This window comes from Felis catus, chromosome B1 (genome assembly GCF_018350175.1).
Source record: "Felis catus isolate Fca126 chromosome B1, F.catus_Fca126_mat1.0, whole genome shotgun sequence".
In the NCBI taxonomy this organism is placed as follows: domain Eukaryota; kingdom Metazoa; phylum Chordata; class Mammalia; order Carnivora; family Felidae; genus Felis; species Felis catus.
The window spans coordinates 167938622-167966448 of record NC_058371.1 but is presented as its reverse complement, the minus strand read 5'-3'; the positions used below and the strand labels follow the sequence as shown (position 1 = coordinate 167966448).

The 27827-nt window shown below is 37.6% G+C and overlaps 1 protein-coding gene across 3 annotated transcripts in view; it reads right to left on the bottom strand.

The window, feature by feature from the left end:
- KCTD8 (potassium channel tetramerization domain containing 8) overlaps nt 1-27827 on the bottom strand; it is a 254648-nt gene that overhangs the window by 185577 nt on the left and 41244 nt on the right. The window contains exon 2 of one of the 3 annotated variants that reach the window (XM_045056431.1): nt 21125-22085. The exons of the other annotated variants lie outside the window; for them this stretch is intronic. Within the exon in view, the coding sequence (XP_044912366.1) occupies nt 22030-22085 (56 nt within the window). The 3' untranslated portion in view covers nt 21125-22029. Of the gene's footprint in view, nt 1-21124; nt 22086-27827 lie in introns of those variants that run through there. 3 annotated transcript variants of the gene reach the window in all.

Here is a 27827-nt window from a genome sequence, read left to right as displayed (position 1 = left end):
AACAGACAACAAGGTAGACACGAAATAAGCGTGTGGCTTGATCTTAGACTTCCCAGCCTCCAGAGATGTGAGAAATAAATTTCTGTTGCTTATAAGTCAGTCAGTCTATGGATTCATATCATAGAAGCCTAAACAACAGCTGCACAACAATGTGAGTGTACTTAACGTTATTGAACTGCATACATAATAGTTGAGATAGTAAATTTTCTGTTGCATGTATTTCACTACACTTAAATTTTTAAATCATAAAAATACATTCAGATTTTCAGAATCAATACAAATGGCATACTTTGGTTTACATTACTGTTACACTAATTAGAGATGTATCATCACCTGATGTTTAATCCACATAATCTCACACAAATTCCAGGTTGCTGGAAATGACAGAGATGGCATTCAGCAAATCAGTCTTCCAAACCCTGAACCTAAACTAAAGCCAACAACCTGTGTTGTCTAAATGTCAAGGCTTCTGCCAAACCTCAGGACAAGCTGAAAAGAGTCTTGCTGATGTGAAGATTTCAGAAACTTTGGCAGATAGGTTGAGAACAAATTTTTGGTCAAACAGCCCCTTGCCTGCCTGCTCTCAACCCACACAGATATTATTCACACTAGCGCTCAATCCATTAACTTACGGAATTGAACCTATAGGTTCTTACTGTCCCTAAAACTTAAATAAACATCTTCCTTATGTAAGTTGTGTTGAAAAAAGACATTCAGGTTTGTGGAAGGAAAGATAGTTGGTCCTTTAAATGGGTATATCATGGGACCGTCTCCTCTCTCAGTAACGTGCATGGCCTTCTGCAAAAACAAAGCGTTAAATGTATATGAAATGGCCTATTTGTTGACCATGTCTTCCAAGTCTTAAACAAAACAAAACAAAACAAAACACACAAGTTGAGCTTGTGGGTTGGTAGTTTAATTATCATTACATAATTTCAACTACCACTGATCCAGATCGCCCACAACATCAAAGTCAAGCCTTAGTTAAATGGTTTCCATGTGCTTGGAGAAGACTTTGAATTGCTCCAAACCACTTTGGTTTTCCCTGCCAATACTCATGACCATCCAAAAGTTGGAGGCTGATTCACTCATATAAAGGATCATTTAAAAAGATGCTTGGTAAGTATTTTTAATCATGCGGATGATGACAAACTTCTGGAGCTAAGAATAGCCAGGTAAAATAATCCCAAATGGTGGATACAACTTCCCCTCCAAGCTAAATGAGAAGTGTAAAAATGGAGAGATTTGGCTTACAGGCAGAGAATGGTCTCAATTTATCATAATTTCTTCCTTGAACACGGCAATATAAAGTTTATTATAAACTATAGCTCTGTACAGCTGAAAAACATCTATTTTTACTAAATGCCAAAAATAACGCCAAATGATATTCATGAGATAAACCTAAATATATCAAATTGTCAGAACAGATAAGGACAGAGAAGCACTTTCTTCCCAGCCTACAAAGCAAGAATACTGATCAGTGCTAAGTCATAGTTGGGAAAACTGCTGACACTGATCCCCATTCCTGCTGGAAATAGGCCATAAAATGTGGGAAAGATGCAATATTGTGACAATAGCAGAGTTGTACTCTTTCCATATTTAAGCATTGATTGTAGTGAGCACAAGATAAACACAGTATTTTTAGGAGCATTATAACTGCAAACTATAGCTTTGCTGGCTCTTCAAAAGTAGGATCAGGTTTCAGTAAAGAGACTTGATGGGGACAAAAACAAAGGTTATGTTATTTTCTTAAAGTTACAGAGAAAGTTAAATGAAGAATGTAGATTTGGTTGTGCAAATACTATGTTCCTTAGAAAATTACTGTCAACATTTTTGTCTGAAACTATATTTAACAGTCATTGGTACACCATGGGATTAAAAATTAGGTAATTAAAAAACTAGAAAATCAAAATCACACCAATAACATTAATAAATATACTGTATTTTCAAAACAGTAGCTACTAAACATCACTCTGAAGAAAATACATGAAAAAAGTATCCATCTACCTACCTAACATGATAAATATTAAAGTTAATTTCTTAAAAATCCCAGTCATAAAATTCAAATGACATTTTAAAAAATCTACTATAAGAACAATGGGAGGGGAAGGAAAAAAAAAAAAGGAGGTTAGAGTGGGAGAGAGCCAAAGCATAAGAGACTCTTAAAAACTGAGAACAAACTGATGGGGGGTGGGAGGGAGGGGAGGGTGGGTGATGGGTATTGAGGAGGGCACCTGTTGGGATGAGCACTGGGTGTTGTATGGAAACCAATTTGACAATAAACTTCATATATTGAAAAAAAAAAGAACAATGGAGTTTCTTGATAGTAACTGTCAAGATATGAAAGTATCTTACGAATCATTAATATAAAAGTAGGTGGTATTATGCCTATATTGATTATATGTATACTTTGAATTTGATAATCTATGGCTTCGGTCAATGAGAATACAGAGTTCAGGAGAATATAATATTTCCCAACAATTCTGTGTGTTTGCTTATTGTCACTAGTTTACTTTCTGTTAAGTCATTAGAAAGTATCAAAAGGAATACTTATTTCAAAATATAGGGTATTCACTCTAAAATATAATTTTGAGTAGCAAACTCTAATGAAGCAAAAGAAAAATAGCATGTACTAATTGCTCAACAGGATGGCAAAGACTAGGAGTTTTCACATGAATCATTTCATCTAGCTGAGGGTAAGAGCTACTATACCCTTCAATGCAGGCAAAGAAACAGGTTCAGGAAGATCAAGTAACCAGCTCAAGCTCACAATTCATTCAAGTGCGATTTGAGTACTTCTTTTCTTTGAGCTTCCCAAATCTGTGATCCCAAAATAAAAATCATAGTGTCTCAAAGAAAACTGAATCTCAGCAAAAAGGAAGTCTTTGGTCTTTTTGAAAGTACTCCAAGAGCAGCGCCTGGGTGGCTCAATTAAGTGTCCACCTGGATGGCTCAGTGGGTTAAGCGTCCGACTTCTGCTTGGGTCATGATCTCAGGGTTTGTGGGTTTGAACCCAATGTCGGGCTCTGTGCTGACAGCTCAGAGCCTGGAGCCTGCTTTGTATTCTCTCTCTCTCTCTCTCTCTCTCTCTCTCTCTCTCAAAAATAAATGAACATAAATTTTTTTTTGAAAGTACTCCAAGAGAAAGCCAATGTCTGGGCAATACGTATTCCCATATTATAATATTCAATGTTGCAAAAACCTCATGATGTAGTCATTTTTATTCCTCTTTTGGATTTAACTCCTCAAAATCAAATCCTGGCTTCAAACTTAAGTCTGTCAAACAACATAAACCACACTGAGCCTCAAGCAGGTAACACACCGTTTTGCTATTGCATGCAAGGCTTAGACAGACGAAGCCTTCCCTGTAGAGGTTTTTGATCACAACTCTAAACCTGGCCAAAGACTCAAAAACAAAAACAAAAACCTTAGTTTGATTCAGTGAAGAAATCAATAAAGCATCAAGTGGGCAAGAATTTACCTGAAAATAATGGAAAAACTGACAGTGACAAACAGTTTTTCACATTAACAAGGCATGTAGGTTCTGACATAGACCTTGGCCCAGTGACTCCACAATTAATTAGGGCTTAAGACTGTGATTATCTAGGTTTTCCCTGCATGCATTGTCCTTCATGTTCTCAACGCGGATGTTCAGGCTGCAGGCATCATAGTTGCACTTGAATGAGGAGAAAGAGGTAATGTCTCTCCCTAGCCTTCCTTTAATGAAAAAGTAAAGCTTCTTATACACATTCCTAGCCCACTTCTTCCTATGTCCAGTAGCCAAAACGCTGTGAGCTTTCCAACCCTACCAGCCAGAAACGCGGCGGAAAGAAGTGTTCAGCTCTCCAGCCTTTACGGAAAAGACAGAAATGAAAGAAGGAAGAGGCGAAAGGGTGTCGTGGGATCCAACTACAGGGTTTGCCTCCGGAACTACAAGGAAGGATTTTGTGATTACAACAGATACTTGCGATTCTGTTTATCCTGAAAATTGGGTCACAGAATCGAAAACAACTGTAGCAACTTTTTCATGGATCTGCTTTACAACATGAAACTTCTGAAGAAACAAACAAACACAAGAATGATTTGATTAAAGCCTAAGAAAAAAGCCAAGCCAGTCTCTGCCTAGCTGATTAGGAACATAGCTGTAGCAGAGTCCACAACTTGCATGTCAGTATCTTGTCTCCACTTCTAGCATCCAGGAACGTCCTCATGACACATTTCAAGCCCAGCAATGGAAATGGAAATCATTGGAGGGAGTTTTAAGAAAGCTCCTCGAAAGAAAGACACCAACTCAGCTGGCATCTCCCATTTTGCCCTTTGTCTTTCTCTTACACCTTGAAACTCAAACCTGGTGGCTGAAATCTGGCAGCCAATTTGCAAATATGAGAAGTATCACATTCTCAGGAGCAGGCTGAGAAACCTAAGGGGAGTCCGGTTTCTGGGGACACAAGGAGGCCTCAATAACCTTCTGAGGCTGCCTCCATCTAGGGCTTTCACGTGAATAAAAAACCACCCTTAATTTCGTTAAGCCATAGTTTTTCAAGTTCTGTTAGCTAGATTTTGAATTTCTATTAATTGGACATAAAATAAAGGTATTGTGCCAAACCTGAGTGAATCAGTTTATATAAAAACAGGGACCACAGAAACATTAAGAAACAACAGTCTCTATATAGATCACATACCAATTAGTAAAACCTTTTTCACTGATTTATAAGTACCTTAACTATAAATAGCAAATCTTAAGCCCATTTATCTATTTAAATATATATATATATATACATTAATTATACTTGCACATATATTGATACATACATTCATACATACATTCATTGATACATACATACATATATTGATACATACATTCATATATATGAAGATAAAAAACTTATGTGTGCATGTGTAGTATATACACCCACTCACACATACACATATGAACATATATGCAGAAGACAGTGATCAATGGTACATAAGAGTTTATGTTCCTGGCTCAAAATGGAAGTTAAGGAGTCAAGTCTTATATAAAGAGATAACTAGAATGTCATATGCTTAATATTGGTAATAGTATTTTCTGGGTGGTTACATTTGAATAACTTTTTTATAGTCTTGAATGTTACTGTATAGCTTATCTATTTTTTTAATAATAGGCTTGTATCTTTTTCTTACAAAAGGAACAAAATCATTCTTTAGAAAAAAGAAGTTAGGATTTATTATTGCTAATGTGTTAAAACTAAAATATACTGTTAAATGCTTACTATGTAAGAACACATAACAAGAATTTTGAACTGCTATTTAAAGCACAATTTATTGCAATTATAGTATCTTACAAATGGAATTAATTTGGTTGTGGTTAAAAGTAGTTGCAGCATAATGAAGTACATTAAATCTACATTTTAAAAAGATACTAAATTTCCTTTTGTTTAGATTTTTTTTTTTAGTACAAAGGACTCATTTTACAGCCATGTTTCTATAGTGAAAACATTGAGAGAAAGCTGAAATATTTATTCATGGGTTCAGAGACTGAAACTCAAAAAGTGTTTCATCTTATAGGACATCTTAAGTGTTCATCTTATAGGAGTCCTAAGAAAATCTTTAAAATGATGTTTGTCATTTGTAAATAACAGACTGAAACTCAAAAAGTGTTTCATCTTATAGGACATCTTAAGTGTTCATCTTATAGGAGTCCTAAGAAAATCTTTAAAATGATGTTTGTCATTTGTAAATAACAGACTGAAACTCAAAAAGTGTTTCATCTCATAGAACATCTTAAGTGTTCATCTTATAGGAGTCCTAAGAAAATCTTTAAAATGATGTTTGTCATTTGTAAATAACAACAAATTTGTAAATAACAAATTTACACAGTTCTATGCCCCCAGAGGTCAGTCTTTTATTTATTTATTTTCCTTATTGCCTGAAGTTTATTCCTTACAAGTTTAAAAAGTCAACTATTATAGTTCATTAATCAAGGATGCAAGAAAATGATGACAGGGTATATGCGTTAATGTCTTCTCTGTAACACTTGCTACCTTTCGTCCTGAAAGGATTAGATTCTCTGTGTCACTTCTCACAAGAAATAAAAGAAAGCAAAACTGAAGCATAAACACCAAAGCTGAAGTACAGAGAGAAGTGACTTACCCTAAGTCACATGGTGACAAATGATTTATTCATTAAGCATCCACTGTGCATCAACTATACTCTAGCTGCTGTGGACATGCAGTTGATGAAGGGGATACTTGAAGGTATTCAGCTTAAAGCAGTCTTTTATCTCTATCACCTTAGGTTACTTAGGTCTATCACAGAATTAAAAATTCAAAACGAACTCTAGGCCAGAATGACTGGAGCATACTGCATCAAAGAAGTATAAATTGAGGTCAGAAAGTAAGCCAGACCTAGCTCGTGCAGACTCCTGGGGTCCATGGTAAGGAGAATGGATTTCATTTTAAATCAATAAACAAATGAGAAAACAGATTCGATGATAAAACCTTCCAGATTGCCTTCACACATTCGGTACAGAGGAGAAAGAAAAGTAACTAGCAAGTTTGGACACAATGAAGATAATCAAGATAGAACTATGAGACCAAAGCCAAGGGAGAGAACTTCAGGTGGGGAAGGAGAGATGATCACTACTGCTGAACACTACAGGCACATAGTGGAGGTCATTCCATCTATCCATTAGATGAGAGCACTTTCAATAAAATATTGAAAAGGCAGAAGCCAGATTTTGGAGGATAACAAATAATTGACCAGTGAAAGAATCCAGGCAATATTTTGCAAGTGAAGGGAGTAAGAGAAGCAGCAGTGAAGAGAGACCACTCAGATAGAAGTAATACTGAAGGAAGTGTTTGTTGGGATGTGGAAATTTTAGTTCAGATGCTAGTGGAGGCAAAAGAGCCAGTGGATCAGGGAGAGACTGGCGATGTAAGTAGACAGAAAAGGCTAGTACAATTCACATGGGATGGTCCCCCAGCAGGATAAAGAACAACCAATAAAGCAATGAGTATATGGCTTGGGGACTGAGGAGGAAGTAAAATTGGTAGAACATATCCTATTAAATATCGCAAGTTCCTTCCCGAAATGAAAAAGAGCAAACAAGTCCAAATAAGGATGCAAGTAACGTTCGACAGCATTAATCACACAACAGAAGAAAAAGGTCCAAGCATAAGTGGGGCTGTGTTTATCTCCCTCTAACTGTGGATGGGATAAATCTTTTACAGAGCATCTACTCTAGATGGTACTGAAAATAAATATATTTTTGTAGGTAAGCCAAATCATCACATTTTTAAATGTCCTCTGAAACAACTCTGAATTTCACTCTATCACTCTTTCATCCAGCATTTTTTTCTGTGATAAAAAGAGACCTCACATTACTTAGAAACTAGACAGTTTACTACTTTTTAAATGTTTGTTTGTTTGTTTGTTTTTGAGAGAGACAGAGCATGAGTGGTGGAGGGGCAGAGAGAGAGGGGCTCCGGGCTCAAAGCTGTCAGCACAGAGCCCCACGCAGGGCTTGAACTCACAGACCATGAGATCATGACCTGAGCTCAAGTCAGACACTTAACCGACTGAACCACCCAGGCGCCCTGACAGTTTCCTGTTACTATCAACTCAACTCATCATAGTACATTTTCAAATTGTGTGACTGATACTTTAACTGTCTGTTTCTATTCAAATAAATCTGCATTATTTTATCCCTAGAAGAAGATAGGCTTAAGTTTTTCTCAGTCTTATTTAATTTCTGATAATAAGTTTCTGTAAAGTTGCTTCAAGTCTTAAAATAATGGTCTGTAGTGCCTGCCAAATAACAACTACTAAATGTATGAATCAGACGTAAGACATTCAAAAATATTTTAAAGCATGGGGTTTCATCTACTTTCTCACTGCTTCATTCAGATAGTTAGGTCGGGTCAGACTCCTGTTCCTGTCTCTCAGTTTCCATCTCTTCTAGCAGGCTGTTACCATGCTCTCACGGGAGGAGAAAAAAAAAGAAAAGGCATCAAAAGCAGTTCTTTGAGGACCTTCAACTCTGCCAGCTCAATCAATCTCATGGGAATTCACATACGACTATTTTATTTTAGTTCAATGGATAAATTCCATGATATTTTGTTTTGATCATGAGTTTCGTAAGATACAGTTTGGCAAATGGGTAAATGCAGTAGGTTTATGGCACTGACTGCTCTCCAACAAGGCGATGATGCCTAGTTTCAGTACTTTTCCTCTAGTCACCATATCAGAAGCAAGAATTCTTTAGAGTCTCTGGAATGAGGGGCGCCTGGGTAGCTCAGTTGGTTGAGCGTCCAACTTCAGCTCAGGTCATGATCTCATGGTCAGTGAGTTCGAGCCCCATGTCGGGCTCTGTGCTGACAGCTCGGAGCCTGGAGCCTGCTTCGGATTCTGTGTGTGTGTCTCTCTCTGCCCCCCCCCCGTCCCCCCAACTCTCTCTGTCTCTCTGCCTCTCTCAAAAGTAAAATAAAAACATTAAATTTTTTTTTTAAAAAAAAGAACTCTCTGGAATGAATAGAGCTTTTTCAGCCTTGCTTGTGTTTAGTGTATTTCCTTGGTGTGCATCTTCCTACAGCTGGCAATGACTCACTCAAAGATAGAACAGCAGTATAAGCCAGTGGTTAGGCACATGGGCTGTGAAGTAGAAATATCTGAGTTTAAGTCGCCTTTCTCTGAGTTATTTTACATCTTTGAGCCTTGGTCTCCTCATCTATAAAATGGAAATGGAAATAACGCTTACGTTATAGTTGTTTTATTAAAGACTAAATAGGTTAATACATGCAGAATGTTAACACTGGACAGAGGCCATACAAAATTTTTTTTTTAAGTTTATTTATTTGTGGGGGGAGGGAGAGAGAGAGAGCACAAGTGGGGGAGGAACAGAGAGAGAAGGAGAAAGAGAATTCCAAGCAGGCTCCGCATCGTCACCTCAGAGCCTGATGCAGGGCTCAAACACACAAACCGTGAGAACATGACCTGAGCTGACGTCAAGAGTCAGACGCTCAACCCCACTGACTTAGCCACCCAGGTGCCCCAAGGTCATACTAAATCTTAAATAAGTGGCAGAAATTACTATTCTATTTAGGCATCCCTTCTTATGTCCATTCGTACACTGCTCCACCCAGAAACTACGACCTTATCATGACACTGAACAAATAAATTTTATTTTTTACATTATCAAGAGTAACATAGGTCTCCCCAAATAATTTTATACAAATTTTATACAAATAATTTTATACAAATTTTATGAAGTTCCACAAACATAAATCTATGATGAAGCATAAAGTAGTCCAACAAAGATTCCCCTAATTATTTCAGCTTCTACACTTTTAAAAAATTCTAAATTTTAGAATAAAAATCTATATTCTAGAATGAACACTGAATTCAGAAAGGCAAAATAAACCTGGCATTTGAATGACTACGTACACAGGAAAAAGATAAGTAGCTGGAGAACAGATTAAAGGACAACTCAGTCACTTTTTTTAACTTCTTAGATTTTAGTCATGCTGCAATTTGATTTTTCATTTTAGTATCTCTGAATTTAAGCCTTTCAACTTCAAATGCTTATTTTCTCTTTTAAGCACAGGCCTTAGTGCAACAGAGTAATGTAAACAATAATCTATTAATGCAAATATTCCAAGACAATTTCCTCTTGGCATTACAGTCCTCAACAGAATATCAGTATTTAATTACTATTTAATTGAAATTAATTGTCATATGACATTTAAATATGCCAGAAAGAACAAAAATGCATAAATCTCTGCTTTGCCAAGTAAAGAGAAAAAACTGTATAGAGAAAGAGACATATGACAGTGTTCCCATTAACTACTGTGTGAATTCAGGCAAACCTATTGAGTCTCAGAAGCCAATTTACCCAGTTGTGAATAAAGTTTAAGCTTCAAGGCTGTTTCCCAGCTCTGAGGAGTGGCCTTAGCCATGTGTTTACATTTAAATTTTCATAAAATTTGCAAAATATATTTCCTGTGACATTGATCATAATTGCTGTCTTTTCCCATGGTGATTTCTTATGGCAGCTGGCACTGGGGTGTTTGGAAACATTTCAGGAATCTGGCTAAGGGGAAGATGAATTGGGAATACATGTAGTCGGATATATTGAAATGATCTTAAATAGCTTCCATTACATTAGCCATCCCACTGTACAAATGGCTTCCAAAAACACTCCTGTTCACTAGGAAAACTTATTTAGCTCTGAAACACAAAGGCAGAGACTGAAGATTATATACTGATATAAATGTGTCCTTTTGCACCCAACACTAAAAAGTGTGTGGTCAGGGGCGCCTGGGTGGCTCAGTCGGTTGAACGTCCAACTTCGGATCAGGTCATGATCTCACGGTTTGTGAGTTCGAGCCCCGCATAGGGCTCTATGCTGTCAGCTTGGAGCCTGGAGCCTGCTTCAGATTCTGTGACTCCTTCTCTCTCTGCCCCTCCCCACCTTGTGCTCTGTTTCTCTCTGTCTCTCAAAAATAAATAAATGTAAAGAAAAAAAATTAAAAAGTGTGTGGTCAGTGAAAGAGAAACAAGATTGGAAATGAATGAGCTAAAGCTAATCTGTGGGAATTTTTTTTCCCATTTTTCAAACATTTCAATGTGTAATCGAAAATGGAAAATTTCTCAACACACGGTTAAAGCTCAAGATATCTCTTATGAACATATTCAACAATGCAGCATGGGCAATTATGAATGCATGAGGGATTGGAGTCGAGCAAAACAGAATTCATCACAATGACTCCATTTGCTGGCCATAAAGTCAGTACATCTTCATGTAAAGTCACATGCTTTATGCATCCCAATAATGAAAAAATATATTTCAATCAATCACACAAGAAAACACCTGGATTATCTATTTTTTCCTATAAAAATTTTGTAAAATCCTTCTCACAGGTGGAAGGTAGAAGCACCATATTCCTTTTCTAGGGCTGCCATAACAAAATATCACAGTCTGGGGGCTTAAACAACAGAAATTTATCTTCTCACAGTTTGGGAGTCTCTAAGTCCAAACTCAAGGTTTAATTTCTCCTCAGGCCTCTCTCCTTGGCTTGCAGATGGCTACCTTCTCACGGTGTCCTCACACAGTCTCTTCTGTGAGCACGTATGTCTGGTGTCTCTTTGAGTGTCCTTCTTCTTCTTACAAGGATATCAATCTGATTGGATTAAGGTCTACCCTAAAGGCCTCATTTTAACTTACTTATCTCCAAAAGGCCCTGTCTTCATTCTAAGGTATGTGGGGTGAAAATCTCAACATAAGAATTTTGGGGGAACAGAATTCAGCCCGTAATAGACACTCAGAGTACACAGCCATAAAATGAAGTGGGGGAAAAAAGGAATCTATAGAAGTATGTCATTTTTATGGACTTTGAAATGTTTTTTGTCATTTGTCACCTTTTTTAAATGTGCGGTTTGTTGTTATTTATTTTCTCGTGTGAAAGATAGATTCATTTTTGTACCTGGTTTTGTACTCATAATTTATTTTGTATTCTTTCAGGAAAGCTGCCTGCCCCCGATACTGCATTATTCAGTCCCCGCAAAACTGAGGTATACCCCCATCTCATAGATTCAGTGTCTTTGGAGAATATCAGAGTTCAAAGGATTAATCTCTAAAATAGAAATCATTTTATTGACATTGAAAAATAAGTTGTGTACATTTTAATACAAGATATCTACATTTTGAAAAGAAATGGTCATCTATGAAATGTCATATATTGAATTTTTTTCCTTAGAAGGCCAAAAGAGAAAGGTTTTTTTTTTTCCCCTCCTAATATTTAACTGTCCTTAAATCCAGACATTAAATTCCGTGCTGTATTCTCATTATATTGTATTTCATGTCTTGTTTCTGTATCTTTGGAAAGGTCATAAGTACACAAATTTTAAATTACCAATGAGAAAACTTTGCCTAGTGACACAAACAATGTCTATATGAGCCTGACTTTGCCAACAGGACAAATAAGTATGACATTTTATCTTTTTGTATTATAGTCTATACATCACTCTTTAATGGGACACTAATTGTACAAACCCTGTATAGAGTTTCTCCAGGAACATCAGCATGTCCTTGAGTAAGATCTAAATTTTGCCTCCAGCCTGAGGAGACAGGATCCAGAAGAGGAAATAAGCTGAATGCCCTCGAGAGCTGGCCCGTTTGACAGACAGGCACCCAGGGGAATAAGGTGATACAGAAACTGGGTATCTAATTGATAAAATCCTCATGTTTTGCATTTCAAGAAACCTCCTAACTCACACTCATTCGACATTCTATCATTTCACACTTAATTTCATGTTTGAAGTCACATAAAAGTAATGAAGCTTGTCAAGCAATCTCACTTTCAACATTGCCTGAAATGTTGAGAAGAATTTAGGTCAGACTTTCGACTGCTAAATGCCTCTCTTGTTTCTTAATAATCACAGTTCACCTTCAGTCGGCAACGTTTGAAGTAAAATATTTTGGGTTTCTTCGGATGAAGCTGCTTTGAAAAGCCTAAAAAATTTATAGTTCCAAGTAGATAACTGCAATTTTATTTTTCTAAGTTTAAAATTCATGAGGCTTCTTAATTTAGATCTGAATTTCTACCTTCTGGGGATCTAATATTCATGTCCAAACATACCAGCTTTTGTTCCAACAGAAACAACAATAGAAAAAGGATTTAAAATGCTCATACATGGTCTTAGGTTCAAACAACAAAATCACTCGCAAAATGGGCTCCTCTTCAGGGTGAAAGATCTGATCAGCCAGGTCCTTATAATTACAGAAGAGTAAAAGAAGGTGTGGTCCCACCTTTCTAAAAGTGTCCCACTTTTCTAATTTTCTTCTATTTTCTTCTCGGGATCTCTTCTACTCAAACAGCACTAGAAACCAAGAAAAGGGTGTTCCCCAGTTTTATCCTAATCCAAGGAAAAAATAGGAACTTTTCGAAGGGCAGTCAAGGTTAATTTGGGGGTCAACTGATCAATCATCCCTCTAGCTATGAGTATTTGAAGGAGCTGCCTGGTTTCTTCCAGATAATAAACAGTAAGACAGTTTTATCATCCCAAAGCATGTCTTTATAATCTGGCCCATCCTTTTTTTTTTTCTTTATGTTTATTTTTGAGAGAGAGAGAGAGAGAGAGAGAGAGAGAGAGAGAGAGAGAGAGAGAGAGAGTCAGATCACGAGTGGAGGAGGGGCAGAGAGAAAGGGAGTCAAAGAATCTGAAGCAGGCCCCAGGCTCCGAGCTGTCAGCACAGAGTCTGATTCGGGGCTCGAACTCATGAACCAAGAGATCATGATCTGAGCCAAAACTGGTGCTCAACTACTGACCAGATGCCCTTCTCTGACCCATTCTTGTAACAAGGTATGGTTGGAGGGAATTGAACAAGAGTTAGAAAAAAGGAGTGGCCATGCCAGAAGACTGGCATGATACTTTAGCAGCCCTTCTTTCTTTGAAATCAACATTTAAATTTTGCACTTCTTGGTAGAGTTACAGCTAATAAAAAAATGTATCATGTCTCCTTTAGATTGAGACATTTCTGCTTTCTTCATCGGACCCTGGCTTCTTCCTCTCACACTAGAACGGCATCCAAGAATGAGGAGGTGAATATACAGTGATTTTCAGTTCTCAGGTTAAGGTAAAAAAGGGACAAGTTTTTGGGAGTCAGCACAGTACTCAAAGTATATAACACCTATCTTTCGTGAGTTAAGTATAGCTGGGATATTCAATTCGAAACATAATTTCATGCATTGAGAGATATGGTTCTGCTCTTAAGTCAAACATGATCTATAAAATATCAAACCTAAGAAAAGGATATAGGAGCATAAATATCTATGGGAATGACAGCTTTAACCAAAAAAAATTGAAGTATAATTTTTGAAAAAAAAACATATTTATGATTCTAGTGAAGAAGATCCCATCTGTGCTTCTTGTCACATTATTTTTATTCTTAAATTTACATATTGTATTTACAAATGTTTCTGTTCTCAGGTTAATTTTAAGAGCTCAAGTTGGGTATTTAAATGTTTGAATTAAGCATAACAACTAAATAAATATAAGAACACAAATCTTGGATGTTAAATATATATAGATGACTATCTAATTTTTCTCCTTAATCTTCAGCCAACACTTGAGTTCGGTTCCATTTGTCTCATATGGCCCTCTAGACATATGCATTTCATATTCCAACTATCAACCCACAATTTTCTAAATGCATTACTTTTTCTTCCTCATAAAAGGTTTACATTGCTTTATATTGCCCTTATTTCAATCAATATTATCACAATCCTTCTAAGTATTTAAAACATAAATTTCAGGGGCATCTGGGTGGCTCAGTCGGTTGAGCATTCAACTCTTCATTTAGGCTCAGGTCATGATCCCAGGGCCGTGGGATTGAGCCCGTGTCTGTCTCTGTGCTGAGCTTGGAGTCTGTTTAAAATTCTCTCTCTCTCCCTCTGACCCTCCCCCATTGTGCACCCACTCTGTTTCAAAAAAAAAAAAAAAAAAATTTCAACATCTCCCTTTTTCCCTTTTTTCAGTAATCTCTCTCATTCTCAACCAAGTTCAAAGGATACTGCCTTCAAAAAATCTCCTACTAACTTATTAACCTAGTTTAGGTTTTCATCATTCTCATCTCATTTGTTACAACAAACTCCTTATTCATTTTAATGCTTCAAAGACTACCTCTTTTCAATGACCCTGATATAGTCATCATATTACTTTTTTTTTGTTTAATTCAACACTTTTATCATGACATTCCATCAGCCTGGACCAATTCTCCATCACCTACTGAAAGAAGTTTAAACATTCCAGTCTGTTATGAAGATAACACTACCTAAATTTCTCTCTGATAAAATTCCACCATTATAATTGTAATATGCTGCCCAAGTTCTACAAACAATCCTAGGTCTCTGACTTGCTGATTTTCTATTCCATACCCCATTCTCCACCCACAAGCGATGTCCTACTCACTGCCTAACAAATTCTCTTGCTTCAAAAGTTAATCTGGTCTCACCTCTTCTCTGATTGTTTTATTTATTTATTTTTTTTACCCTTGTGTCATCAGAAGTAGAACAGTAGAGTAGGAAACACACACACTGAGGTTTCAGGCAATGTTGAGACCGAATCCCAGCCCTGTCATCTATCCACTGTGAAGGACAAGTTAAATCCGCAAGCCTTGACTTCATTATCTACAATACAGGGGATAATAAAGCCAAACTAACACGGCCAATAAAAGATGAAATGAAACATTGTATATAAAGTACTGGCACAGACTAGTGATTTTACTTGGCAGTATATCAAATACTAATTCATATTTCTAAATATAAGCACAAAGTAGTTGTTAAAACTATAACCTTGACTCACTAAATGATCCCTAAGTATTAAACAAAAAGGAAATCTGTTACATATTTTCATTCTCCCTATACATTCTATGTTCTATGAACTCCTTGAAAATTGATAATATATACCTGATACATACGTTACGTTTAACTATAATTCCTTGTTAACAGAAAACAAAAAGAAACAAAAAATAATCGCCTCAAATGACATATACACAAACAGCAAGGCAGGGTTTCATATATTTAACAATGGAGAAATTAGTGTGAATATGTTTGAATCAGAAAGACCTGAAAGGATGGGGTGCCTGGGTGGCTCAGTCAGTTGAGCCTCTGACTTTGGCTCAGGTCACGATCTCACGATTTGTGAGTTCGAGCCCCGCGTCGGGTTCTGTGCTGACAGCTCAGAGCCTGAAGCCTGCTTTGGATTCTGTGTCTCCCTCTCTCTGACCCTCCCCCATTCATGCTCGGTCTCTGTCTCAAAAATAAATAAACATTAAAAAAATTAAAAAAAAAAACCTGAATGCAAAATCTCTAACCATCATTTTAGTATTACGATCCTTCCAAGTAAAATGACCGACACTGAATAAAGTGACATTTGTATCTACCCACAGGGGACCCCACGCATTGTCTGCAGCTGCACTGCATTGACAAGGCCTCACTGGGGGAGCAGTTCACACCCTCTCCTGGGCAGGAAGACAAGGTTCTGACTCAAGCGGTCTAGCTGTAAAGGCATGGCAGTGGCCAGCTCAGCACCCATTTGGAGAAAGTGATGGGGAAAGAGAGGCCTTCCGACACTAAGAAATAATGGTGAAGTTATTACATAACACAGGAACATTTTACCAAGTGGAGAGAAGTCACTGAGCCAGCGATTTGAATATGTGGGAAAATGTGTTCAAGAATGTGCAGGGTGTCTTGATGAGAACTGAGTACGCAGAAGTGTTGAATCACTGTCTTGTACACCGGAAACTAATACAGCACTGTATGTTAACTACACTGGATTTAAAACTTAAAAAAAAGAAAACAGTTATAAAATATTAACAATTATATTTAAAAATATTGAGAAACGGGAACCCTCTTGCACTGTTGGTGGAAATGCAAATTGGTGCAGCCACTCTGGAAAACAGTGTGGAGGTTCCTCAAAAAATTAAAAATGGACCTACCCTATGACCCAGCAAGCAGTAGCACTGCTAGGAATTTACCCAAGGGATACAGGAGTGCTGATGCATAGGGGCACTTGTACCCCAATGTTTAGAGCAGCACTGTCAATAATAGCCAAACTATGGAAAGAGCCTAAATATCCATCAATTGATGAATGGATAAAGAAATTATGGTTTATATACACAATGGAGTACTACGTGGCAATGAGAAAGAATGCAATATGGCCCTTTGTAGCAACATGGATGGAACTGGAGAGTGTGATGCTAAGTGAAATAAGCCATACAAAGACAGATACCATATGTTTTCACTCTTATGTGGATCCTGAGAAACTTAACAGAAACCCATGGGGGAGGGGAAGGAAAAAAATAAAAAAAGAGGTAGAGTGGGAGAGAGCCAAAGCATAAGAGACTCTTAAAAACTGAGAACAAACTGAGGGTTGATGGGGGGTGGGAGGGAGGGGAGGGTGGGTGATGGGTATTGAGGAGGACACCTTTTGGGATGAGCACTGGGTGTTGTATGGAAACCAATTTGATAATAAATTTCATATATTGAAAAAAGTAAAAATAAAAATAAAAGCAAAAAAACCACAATTATATTAAAAAATATCAACATGTGTGGCATGCCGAGAACCTAGTTGTTCAATTTTCAGGAATTCTGTGAGTCAATTAAACAAAACAATTATTAAGCACTAAATTGTATAAACTTACAAATAAGTATATTATTTTAAAAACAAACAAACAGGGGGCACCTGGGTGGCTCAGTTGGTTAAGCATCAACTTAATTTTGGCTTGGCTCATGATCCCAGTGTCGTGGGATTGAGCCCTACATCAGCTCCACGCTGAGCATGGAACCTACTTAAGATTCTCTCTCTCCCTCTGCCCCTCTCTCCTGCTGGCACTCTCTCTCCCTCTAAAAAAAGAAAAAAAAAAAGATGAGTTGGCCATACGTTTGTGGGTCTAGTTCTGGGGTTTCTATTCTATTCCATTGGTCTATGTGTCTGTTTTTGTGCCAATCAACTGATGAATGGATAAAGAAATTGTGGTTTATATACACAATGGAATACTACGTGGCAATGAGAAAAAATGAAATATGGCCTTTTGTAGCAACGTGGATGGAACTGGAGAGTGTGATGCTAAGTGAAATAAGCCATACAGAGAAAGACAGATACCATATGGTTTCACTCTTATGTGGATCCTGAGAAACTTAACAGGAACCCATGGGGGAGGGGAAGAAAAAAAAAAAAAGAGGTTAGAGTGGGAGAGGGCCAAAGCATAAGAGACTGCTAAAAACTGAGAACAAACTGAGGGTTGATGGGGGGTGGGAGGGAGGGGAGGGTGGGTGATGGGTATTGAGGAGGGCACCTTTTGGGATGAGAACTGGGTGTTGTATGGAAACCAATTTGACAATAAATTTCATATAAAAATATAGATATAGATATAGATATAGATATAGATATAGATATAGATATAGATATATGTATGTACACACGTACGTACACACACACACACACACACACACACACACACAAACCAAAATGAATCTGCATGGGGAAAAAAGCTTTCAGCAATCTTATTATTTAGAAACAACTGAATAACCTTCATTATCAGTCTTCTAGTTTATAGTGTATTTTATTTATTTATTTTTTCAATGTTTATTTATTTTTTGGGACAGAGAGAGACAGAGCATGAACGGGGGAGGGGCAGAGAGAGAGGGAGACACAGAATCGGAAACAGGCTCCAGGCTCTGAGCCATCAGCCCAGAGCCTGACGCGGGGCTCGAACTCACGGACCGCGAGATCGTGACCTGGCTGAAGTCGGACGCTTAACCGACTGCGCCACCCAGGCGCCCCTATAGTGTATTTTAAAAAAACAGCAAGTGGTTAGAATAAATGATAGAATAGAGTACCTGAGAAATAGGAAAAACAAACAAACAAACAAACAAAACTGTCAACTGAACGTCTGACATAAAAGTCGATAGGAGAAAAGTCATAAGAATCCAAAGCATAACTATCGGGGGTTTTTACTGCAAGTTCCCTCAGCCTTATATATTTCAACTGCTCCTGTGGCATCATTTTATTAATAGCACAATAAAATGACTAGTATTCTTTTTTTTTTTTTTTAACATTTATTCATTTTTGAGAGACACTTAGAGACAGAGCACTAGCAGGGGAGGAGCAGAGAGAGAAGACACAGAATCCAAAACAGGTCCCAGGCTCCACGCTGTCACCATAGAGCCCAACATGGGACTCAAACCCACGAACTGCGAGATCATAACTTGAGCTGAAGTCAGACACGTAACCAAATGAGCCACCCAGGCTCCCCTGACAAGTATTCTTAATGAGACCTTAATTTTAATCATTCTCCAAAAATTCTAAACCGTACGACACATTCCTTCTTACTATACATATTACACCAATTCTAATGTACTCTATTTTTCTTTGTTTCCTGAGACATTGTTATAAACAGTTAAAGTACTAAGCACTTTGAGGATATAAAGTATGATCTCTTGGAGGAGAGGGTGGCTCAGTTGGTTAAGCGTCCATCTCTTGATTCTGGCTCAGGTCATGATCTCACAGTTCGTGGGTTCGAGTCCCACATAAGGCTCCTCACTGACAGAGCACGCGCTGTCTCATGCTGTCTCTGCCCCTTTTTCTCTCTCTTTCTCTCAAAGTGAATAAAAAATTCAAATTCTTAAAAAGTCTGATCTCTTTACTCTGTAAATTATATAGAAAGTGTGTTCAAGCTAATAATTATGGCCTTCTTGTCTGACAGAGCTCAACACCACTCGGGATTAATGCCTTGTGAACAAATATTGACTAAACATAATACTAATCACAATAATGATAAACAGGCATTGAGCTCTTTCCGTGGCTGAACACTGGATCATACTCTTTGCCTGTTTTATCTTATTGTGCATGATTAGATTTCTGTGATATAACAAGAATTACTATTCTCACGTTTCAGCTAAGAAAACTGAAGCATACAAAGGTTAAGCAACCTGCCCATGTTCTTAACCAAAAGGGACAGGTGCATGTATGTTGTGATCCCCAAATGTGCCATTTTCCAACACGGTTGTACAAAGTAACAAGTGTGACATAATAGTTTCCAACATCAAATATGTTTAGGAAACATAGGGTCGGTTTAACAGATTTTACACAGGACTTCCAAGTGACTTTAACATCCTAAGGGTCACTAGGTCTCCAAGAAGGGTGAATAAAATGTAGAATAATGTTCAGTATATCCCACAATTATTTGATAATACATTCCATTTTTCTTTTCTTTTTAATTTTTTTAACATTTATTTATTTTTGAGAGAGAGAGAGAGAGAGTGTGTGTGACCAGGGGAGGAGCAGAGCAAGAGGGAGACACAGAATCCAAAGCAGGCTCCAGGCTCTGAGCTGTCAGCACAGAGCCCAACGCAGGGCTCGAACTCATGAACCATGGGATCATGACCCGAGGTGAAGTTGGCCACTTAACATACTAAGCCACCCAGGTTCTCCACACATTCCATTTTTTCTAAAAACATCTTGAAAAACTAGTGTTTCTTGGAACAAACTTGGAGAAATGCTTATTTATAAAGTACAATAATTATTTTCCTACAATCATTAGTTGTGACATCCTTTGATATAAAGCTGAGAACATAATGCCAAAAAACACAATTTACAAAAATAACTCTATGGTTTTCCAAATGTTTTCCAACACATGGTGTTATGGATAGACTTGTGCCCCCCAAATAAGATACATTGCAATTCTAATCCCCAGGACTTCAGAATATTAATTTACTTGGAAATAGGGTTGTCACCAACGTAATTAGTTGAAATGAAGTCATAGTGCAGTAGGGTAGGCCCTTATTCTCATATGACTGGTATCCTTATAAAAAGAGGAAAGAGAAGAAGAGGACAGGAAGAAGAATGTCATGTGAACACACAAGCACACAGGGAAAATACCGTGTGACAGCCAAAACAGAGACTGGAGTATTGCTGTTGCAAGCCAAGGACTGTGACAGCCAGACCAGAAACTAGGAAGAAGCAAGTGAGGAGTCTACTCAGAACCCCAACGCGGGAGAATGGTCCTGCCGGTACCTTGATTTCAGACTTCTCCAGAAATGGGAGAGAATAAATTTCTGTTGTTTTAAGCCACCCAGTTTTCGGTACTTTGTTACAGCAACTGAAGAAATGACCATTCATGAATTACAATGAGATAAAATTTTGATACATTGAACATGGGATAAAAGGAATATTTATGGGGCACCTGGATGGCTCAGTTTGACTTCGGCTCAGGTCATGATCTTACGGTTCCTGAGTTCAATCCCTGCATCAGGTTCTGTGCTGACAGCTCGGAGCCTGGAGCCTGCTTCAGATTTTCTGTCTCCCTCTCTCTCTGCCCCTCCTCTGTTCACACTCTCTCTCTCTCTTTCGCTCAAAAATAAATAAGCATTAAAAAATATTTTAAAAATAAACCCTAGAATACTTCTAGCAAAGCACCCTTAATAAAATAAGACAGAGCAAATAGGGGCGCCTAGGTGGCTCAGTCGGTTGAGGGTCCGGCTTCGGCTCAGGTCATGATCTCACAGTTGGTGGGTTCAAGCCCTGCATCGGGCTCTGTGCTGACAGCTTAGAGCCTGGAGCCTGCTTCGAATTCTGTGTCTCCCTCTCTGCTCCTCCCCCACTCATGCTCTGTCTCTCTCTGTCCTTCAAAAATAAATAAAAACATTTAAAAATTTTTTTATAAAAAGACAGAGCAAATAATTTTGAAAAGAAACTTGAGAGCAGATATGCATGTGGTCAGATGAGAGATTTACTTGTTTATGTTATTTTTTAAAGATAATCTAGAGTAACAAATGTAACATCTATCTGAAACTCAATTTTCTTATCTGGAAAATGGGGTTACCAGCTCAAACCTTGTAAGATTATCATAGTGACTAACCGGGATACACAGTCTATGAAAAGCAAGCAAGATAAATTCCTACATTAGCTACTTTCTACTATCAATATTATTTCTCCAACCACCAGCCTTGAGTTACCTCAGAAAACCACAAAGTCATTTTAAAATTGTTATTTTAGTGAAGAAAGAGTAGATATTATAAATAGGTTCCCAAAGTTATAATTTCTCAGATGTAGTATCCATAAAATATTATGCATTAGCTTAATGGCTCAGAAGAGTTAGTACAACTTCTAAAAGCAGTACATTTACTGGAAGACAGCATAGAGCCATACATCTTCAAAAATTAGCCTGCCATGAAAGAGATTCCTAGAAAATCTGCTTCTTTGATTAACTTGGTAGGCAGACCTTGGCCTAAGATTACAAATTCTAAGAGTGTTTAATTGGATAGAACAGGAATGAAAAGGAAAGCACTTACCACCATGACATTCAAAATACAATGTAAAATTAATGTCATCATTTTTCCAGGCATATTTTCAAATTATCTAATATGATGTAAAGATGTTTGCCTAAGACTTAATGCAGATAATCTCTATTTATTCAGAGGGCTTGTCCAAAAGACACACAAAAAAATTATCTCTTTTCTTTCTTCTGAGCCCTTTCTTCCAGGTTTCTTACCTTGTCATGATCATGCTTCCCTGGTATTGCAATTTATTCAGGAGTTCAAGACCTACAAAATGAATACATAATGCAATAAAATATTGCCTGTATGCCATCTAGAAGTCACTCCTGGGTAGAAGATGCTTACTCTGCTCTTATATTTTGCTGTTTAATACAGTACCCTTTAAAAACTGTACCTATTATATCTCATCAAGTCCATGCCAGTATATTGCATCGATATATGAAAGACCCTCAAAAAGGAAGCTTTATGGTATAATTTATCTAAAAGGACAGTGAAAAGCATGAGTCCCTCTAAATGAGGAGGCAGACTACAGTACTTGCTAAATTTTAAGAAGCTCCTACATATGCTATAGTAATAACTAACTGAATTAGCATCCTTAAAAACTAAGTAATTGTATGCAAGTGCATTTCCCAGGTAACTGAAACTTGCAACTTTAAGAGATTAAAATTTGGAAAAGGAATTCTCATTCCTACAGATGGAAATCTTTGAAATATATGACCTCCTCCTGTGATTTCTAGTTGGTAAGTAAAAGAAGTACTTAAACTTCAGTATAACATTAACCTCTAAGGTTATAGCCACATAAGGAATAAGATGGGCTATTACAGAAATCTGCCGAAAGGACTAGGTTTCTCCCAAATCAATGCTTAAAGAGCAGTCTGGAAATCTAATTGTAGCATTGTTACATGTGAAAAATGTCATTATGCAATCAACAGTATTACCATACCCACAGAAAGATTATCTAGGTAGTTGTGGTAGAAAGAATAATGCCTCCGGCCAAATGTCCACCCCCTGATCCCCAGAACATGTGAATAGGTTACCTTACATGAAAAAGAGATTTCGCAAAGGTGACTAAGAATCTTGACGGGGGACGGGGGAGGTAGATAATCAAGCATTATTGAGATAGGCCCAAATGTAATCACAAGGGTCATTAAAAGTGAAAGAAAGTGGCAGGAGAAAGGGACACAGAGAGGCAAAGACAGAGAAATAGAGAGACTTTTCTGCAGTGTTACTCTGCTGGCTTTGAAGATGGAAAGGAACCAGCAACCAAGGAATACGGGCAGCTTTTAGAAGGTGGGGAAGGCAGGAAACAGATTGTCCCCAAGAAACTCCTGAAAAAACACGGCCCTGCTGACACCTAGATCTTAGCCCAGTGAGACCCATCCAGACTTCTGACCTCCAGAACTGTGAGATGTACATTGTTTCAAGCCACTAAGTTTGTAGTAATTTGTTACAGCTGTAACAGGAAACTAGTCTGGTGTTCTTCAGAGTACTGAAAAAAGAAAACTGAAAAAGCGCAAAAGATTGGGAAGAGTTTTTACTCCGTATGGCCAAAGGAAAGAGACCCGGAAGTACTCTAGTTTTCAGAAAGGTACGCTCTTCTTGTTCAGGAGGTGTCACTGCACTTTTAAAAAACCTGGATAAAAAATTCCAGAAGATAATGTAATTTCTTTTGATCTGCTTCTGTGCTCACCTTGCAAACCACTAATGACCAAATTGTTTCTAGGATATGAAATAAGGGGGAAAAAGTGCTCTGTCTGGTGAAATGTAATATAGAAATAGCATGGTCTCCACTATAAGTGAGACCAAAGTAGGAAGTGTCCCCTGATCCTTGTGAGTCCATTATAAAAGATGCATCCTGACAAAGAGACTGTTTGGCCAGCCATGACTGAGGATCAGACTGATAGCCATTCCTTCTGGGGTCTCCGTGCCCTTTGTAACACCTTTCTCTCACTTCCTTTTATTTTGATACTTCCTTGAATAGATAGACTGGAAATAGTTTGAAATATTTTGAAACTGCTTTGGGGGCATTACTGCAGCAACATAAAGATAGTAACTATATTTTGAGGGCTTGTTACCTACCATGAGCTATACTATAAACTTTTCCAATCATAATTTCTTCCAATCCTCAAAAAAATTTCCAAGGCATCACACACATGAGGAAACGATACTTCGAGCAGTTAAGTAACTTATCCAAGATCACACAATTAATATTGAACCAGAAATTGAATCCCTGTGTGTCTGACTTCAAAGCTCCCAGATCTGAACGACGATCACTGTAATACAATGATGTTGGGGACTACTTTTGGCTTTTCACTCACACAGCAAATTGCCCCTGTAGCTAGATTTTTGAAATTCATTTTTGGTGTCTTTACCAGTTTTTCCTACCTTGTTATCAGAATTTAACTTATGTCTCCCACAGAAATTAGGAAACAAAGTTTATTAAAAGGTATGTCCAAATTATAGCTCATAGGCTACTACTGTCTAGGAGAGCACTTTATCTACAAGTAGTCTTTTGCAGAAGTATCAGCCTTGAAAACAATAATACCATCTATCCTAGTAAATTGGTGACTCAAAAGAATGTGTCACACTGCTTTGGAATCTCTGGGTGTATGTTATTCTGGTTAGATTATAAACTACTTAAGAGAAAGCACCATGCTCTATTTGGGTTTGTATCCCTGTCTATAACATATCCTTAAGAAACATCTTCTCCCTGAGGCCTGAAAAACCAACACCCACTGGAAAAAAAAAAAGTCTCCTTACTTGTGGGAAGCTGGTAGCATTAGCAGATTGTCTACACAGTATCTATTGTCCTAAAGAAGCTTCTCTAAGGTCTATGTGCCTTTTTCCAAAGCTAGAGACTGCAAAGTACAATAAGAAAGAAGAACATCAAATATCCTCTAGTTTCCTGGAAATTATTTGCTCTTATATTTATGTGTGAAACGAGATGAATTTTCTCTGAAGTGCCGTGAGTTTAAAAAATTATGTTCAAATGCCATTCAAAGATCCCTAATTTCTACTCTGAGAAAAAGGAGTCAAAAGCCTATCCCCTTACTAAAAGAGCCCCTAAGCCTATAAAGTATTTAACTTGTCTGCGAGGTAAGACATCTTCACTTATTAATCTTAGTCATTGAAAGAATAATAATAACCCGGAGCCTGGACCTACTGGGACAACTGAATAATGTCACTTTTAGGCAGAGAACCAGAAGTTCAATTAACCTGTGAATACTGTTTCAACTATTTGATCAGAAAAATAAATGAATAGTAAAACTATTTGGTCTAGTCTGTATCCCCTGATGTCTTGAAATTTCTGTCTCACTGTGATTTTAAAAATTAAAGCACAGTGTTTTCCAGAAAATCCATCACCCTGACTTGAACAAATTCTAGACCTATCCAGAGATGACAGTTATTAGCTTTCAACACACATCTGATTTATTAAATGAGTGAACAAATAAATGAATGATGAAAACGTAAGTTGATAAAGTACGTGACATTAGAGAAAAGAAAATCAATCTGGAGTCGGTGTTGTAAAGGCTGTATTTAACTTATCTTTACAATTCAATTTGTTTAAATGAATATAAACCAGTAGACCCAAGAACAGGAAAAGCTGATTACAAATGTTAATTAAAATATTTAATTTTGCTGGGCATGATGAGCTACATGAAAATATATAAATTCACACTCAGATAATTCTCAGAGAACTGCCACGCAAGAAAAAAAGATTAATTTCATGGCAAATTTAGGTAATAACATGCTCTTTGCCTGATTGGCCATGCTTACATAGGTATAGTTTTGAAAAATGTTATTAGATATGTCATAACAGTAAGGCAAAATAAGTGTGCAATTGTTAACTATTTGTTTTATTTTTTTCCTTTGTAATGTTTATTTATTTCTGAGAGAGACAGAGACAGAATGTGAGTGGGCTGGGGCAGAGAGAGAGGGAGGCACAGAATCTGAAGCAGGCTCCAGGCTCCGAGCTGTCAGCACAGAGCCTGACGCGGGGCTGGAACTCACGAGCTGTGAGATCGTGACCTGAGCGAAGTCGGACGCTCAACCGACTGAGCCACCCAGGCGGCCCAAGTATTTGTTTTCTAATCAAGAAGTTAAAATTAGTCTTATAACAGGCTTTCAGCTATGGAAAGAATAAGTCATGGGGATAAAATTGCAGCATAGCAAATGCAGTCAATGGTGTTGTCATAGCATTACATGGTGACAAATGTAAGTTACACTCCTAGTATGAACAGCATAACATACAGACGTGATGAATCACTTTTATGTTGTACACTTGAAACCAATGTAACATTGTGTATCAACTATACTTCAGGTTAAAAAAACAGTAATAATTTTTAAAAAAGAACACACACACACACACAGACGCACACAATTAACCTTCTTGTTTGCAATATAATGTCAATGACACTAATTGGGTTTATCTAACAAAACTTATTTAACTAACTACTGTGTTCCAGGCATTGTGGTGGCTCTGGGTTTACAAAGAGTAGATACGTCCTGCTCCTCGGTAAACTCAGAGTCTAGCAGAACAGACAGGTTCACAAATATCTCACTTAAACATGCTCTGATGAATGTTATAATAGAGCTCTTTTCCAATGTCTGTGTGAGGACCATTAAGGAACCATAAATTCACTCATTATTGGAGGAAACCAGGGAAGGCTCTCCAGAGCAGGCATCCATCCATACAAGACAACCATCTTGTATATATATCCTAAGCATCTGTCACTAAAGAATGGCAGTGCAAAGAGGGGACCCTACATGAATAGATGGCAGTGTGAACAAACACAAGGCTAAAAGTAAATGGCAGCACTACAGACGGTCAATACATGGACGTGGCCAGAACAATGATTTGTAACAGGCAATAATCGGAAACAGGGCAAAAAATAAGCAAGAACCAATGGTGGAACAGTTGAAATACGAACTGTAATAGAGTCCATTCCCATATATCTCTGACCAATCAGAACTCATCACAGAAGTCTTAACATTTCTCGTTCTATACTCTTACAGGTAAGCAAGGGGCCAGATCAATGTCAGCAGTCATGAAGGAAGGTGGGAGACAACTGGGGGTAGGGGTGGGGATATGTTTAGAAGCTATTGGAGAGGATTAAAGCAGCGGCTGAAGTTCAGGGAAAAGAGAGCAAAGAATAAAAACAGGCCTTGCTGAACATCTGCCGAGTATAGTACAGTGGTCAAGGCATGGTCTTTGGCATTCGACATGCCTGGGTTAGAATTCCAACTCCCCAACTACTAGCGTGTTACTTTGTGCAAATCAGATTTAATCTCCTTGAGTCCCAGTCTCCTCATCTGTAAAATGGTAAAAACAAATACTGTGTGTCTCCTAAGGTTAATTAAGAAAATGGAAAGCACATGACACACAGGAAATGATCCTAAAGGAGTAGTTATCACTACTGCAATTTTTAAATGGATGAATATCTGGTTTCTTCATGTGATAACCATCTTGTATATATCCAAATGTGGCTGTACTTAATAAAACTCAAATTATTTCATTATCCTTCTTCTCAAACACTCTAACGTAATGCATTCAAATATTCTTCACTAGCCAAAGAAATGAACCAAGAATTCAGGGAAAATGATGGTAGCTGTGGAAACATAATTTTATATCTTCTGAAAATCCATATAAAAACATACAGAGTCAGTACATAGCAAAACTAAAAATTCATGGGCAATATTTACCCAAACTAGGTAACAAGATATTTTGCAAAGCCCCAAAGTAAAAGTGGGTGGGTTCAAGCCACTAACAGCCACAAGACCTTCCTGGGTCCCAACAGGGTCCCAGGATAAGAGCTGAAGGAGCTGGAATAGTTTACTGCATGTGGTTCTACAAAGGGGCCTTCTAAGTTGCCTTACTAAACAGGACTCCATACTGAGGAAAAATTGGGAATGGGATCAAAATACCGCAGGATAGAGGCAAAAGGGGGAACAGAACAAGAAAGCCTAGAAAAAAAGCAGCGTTTGGGAACCAAGCCAAGAATTCTCAGA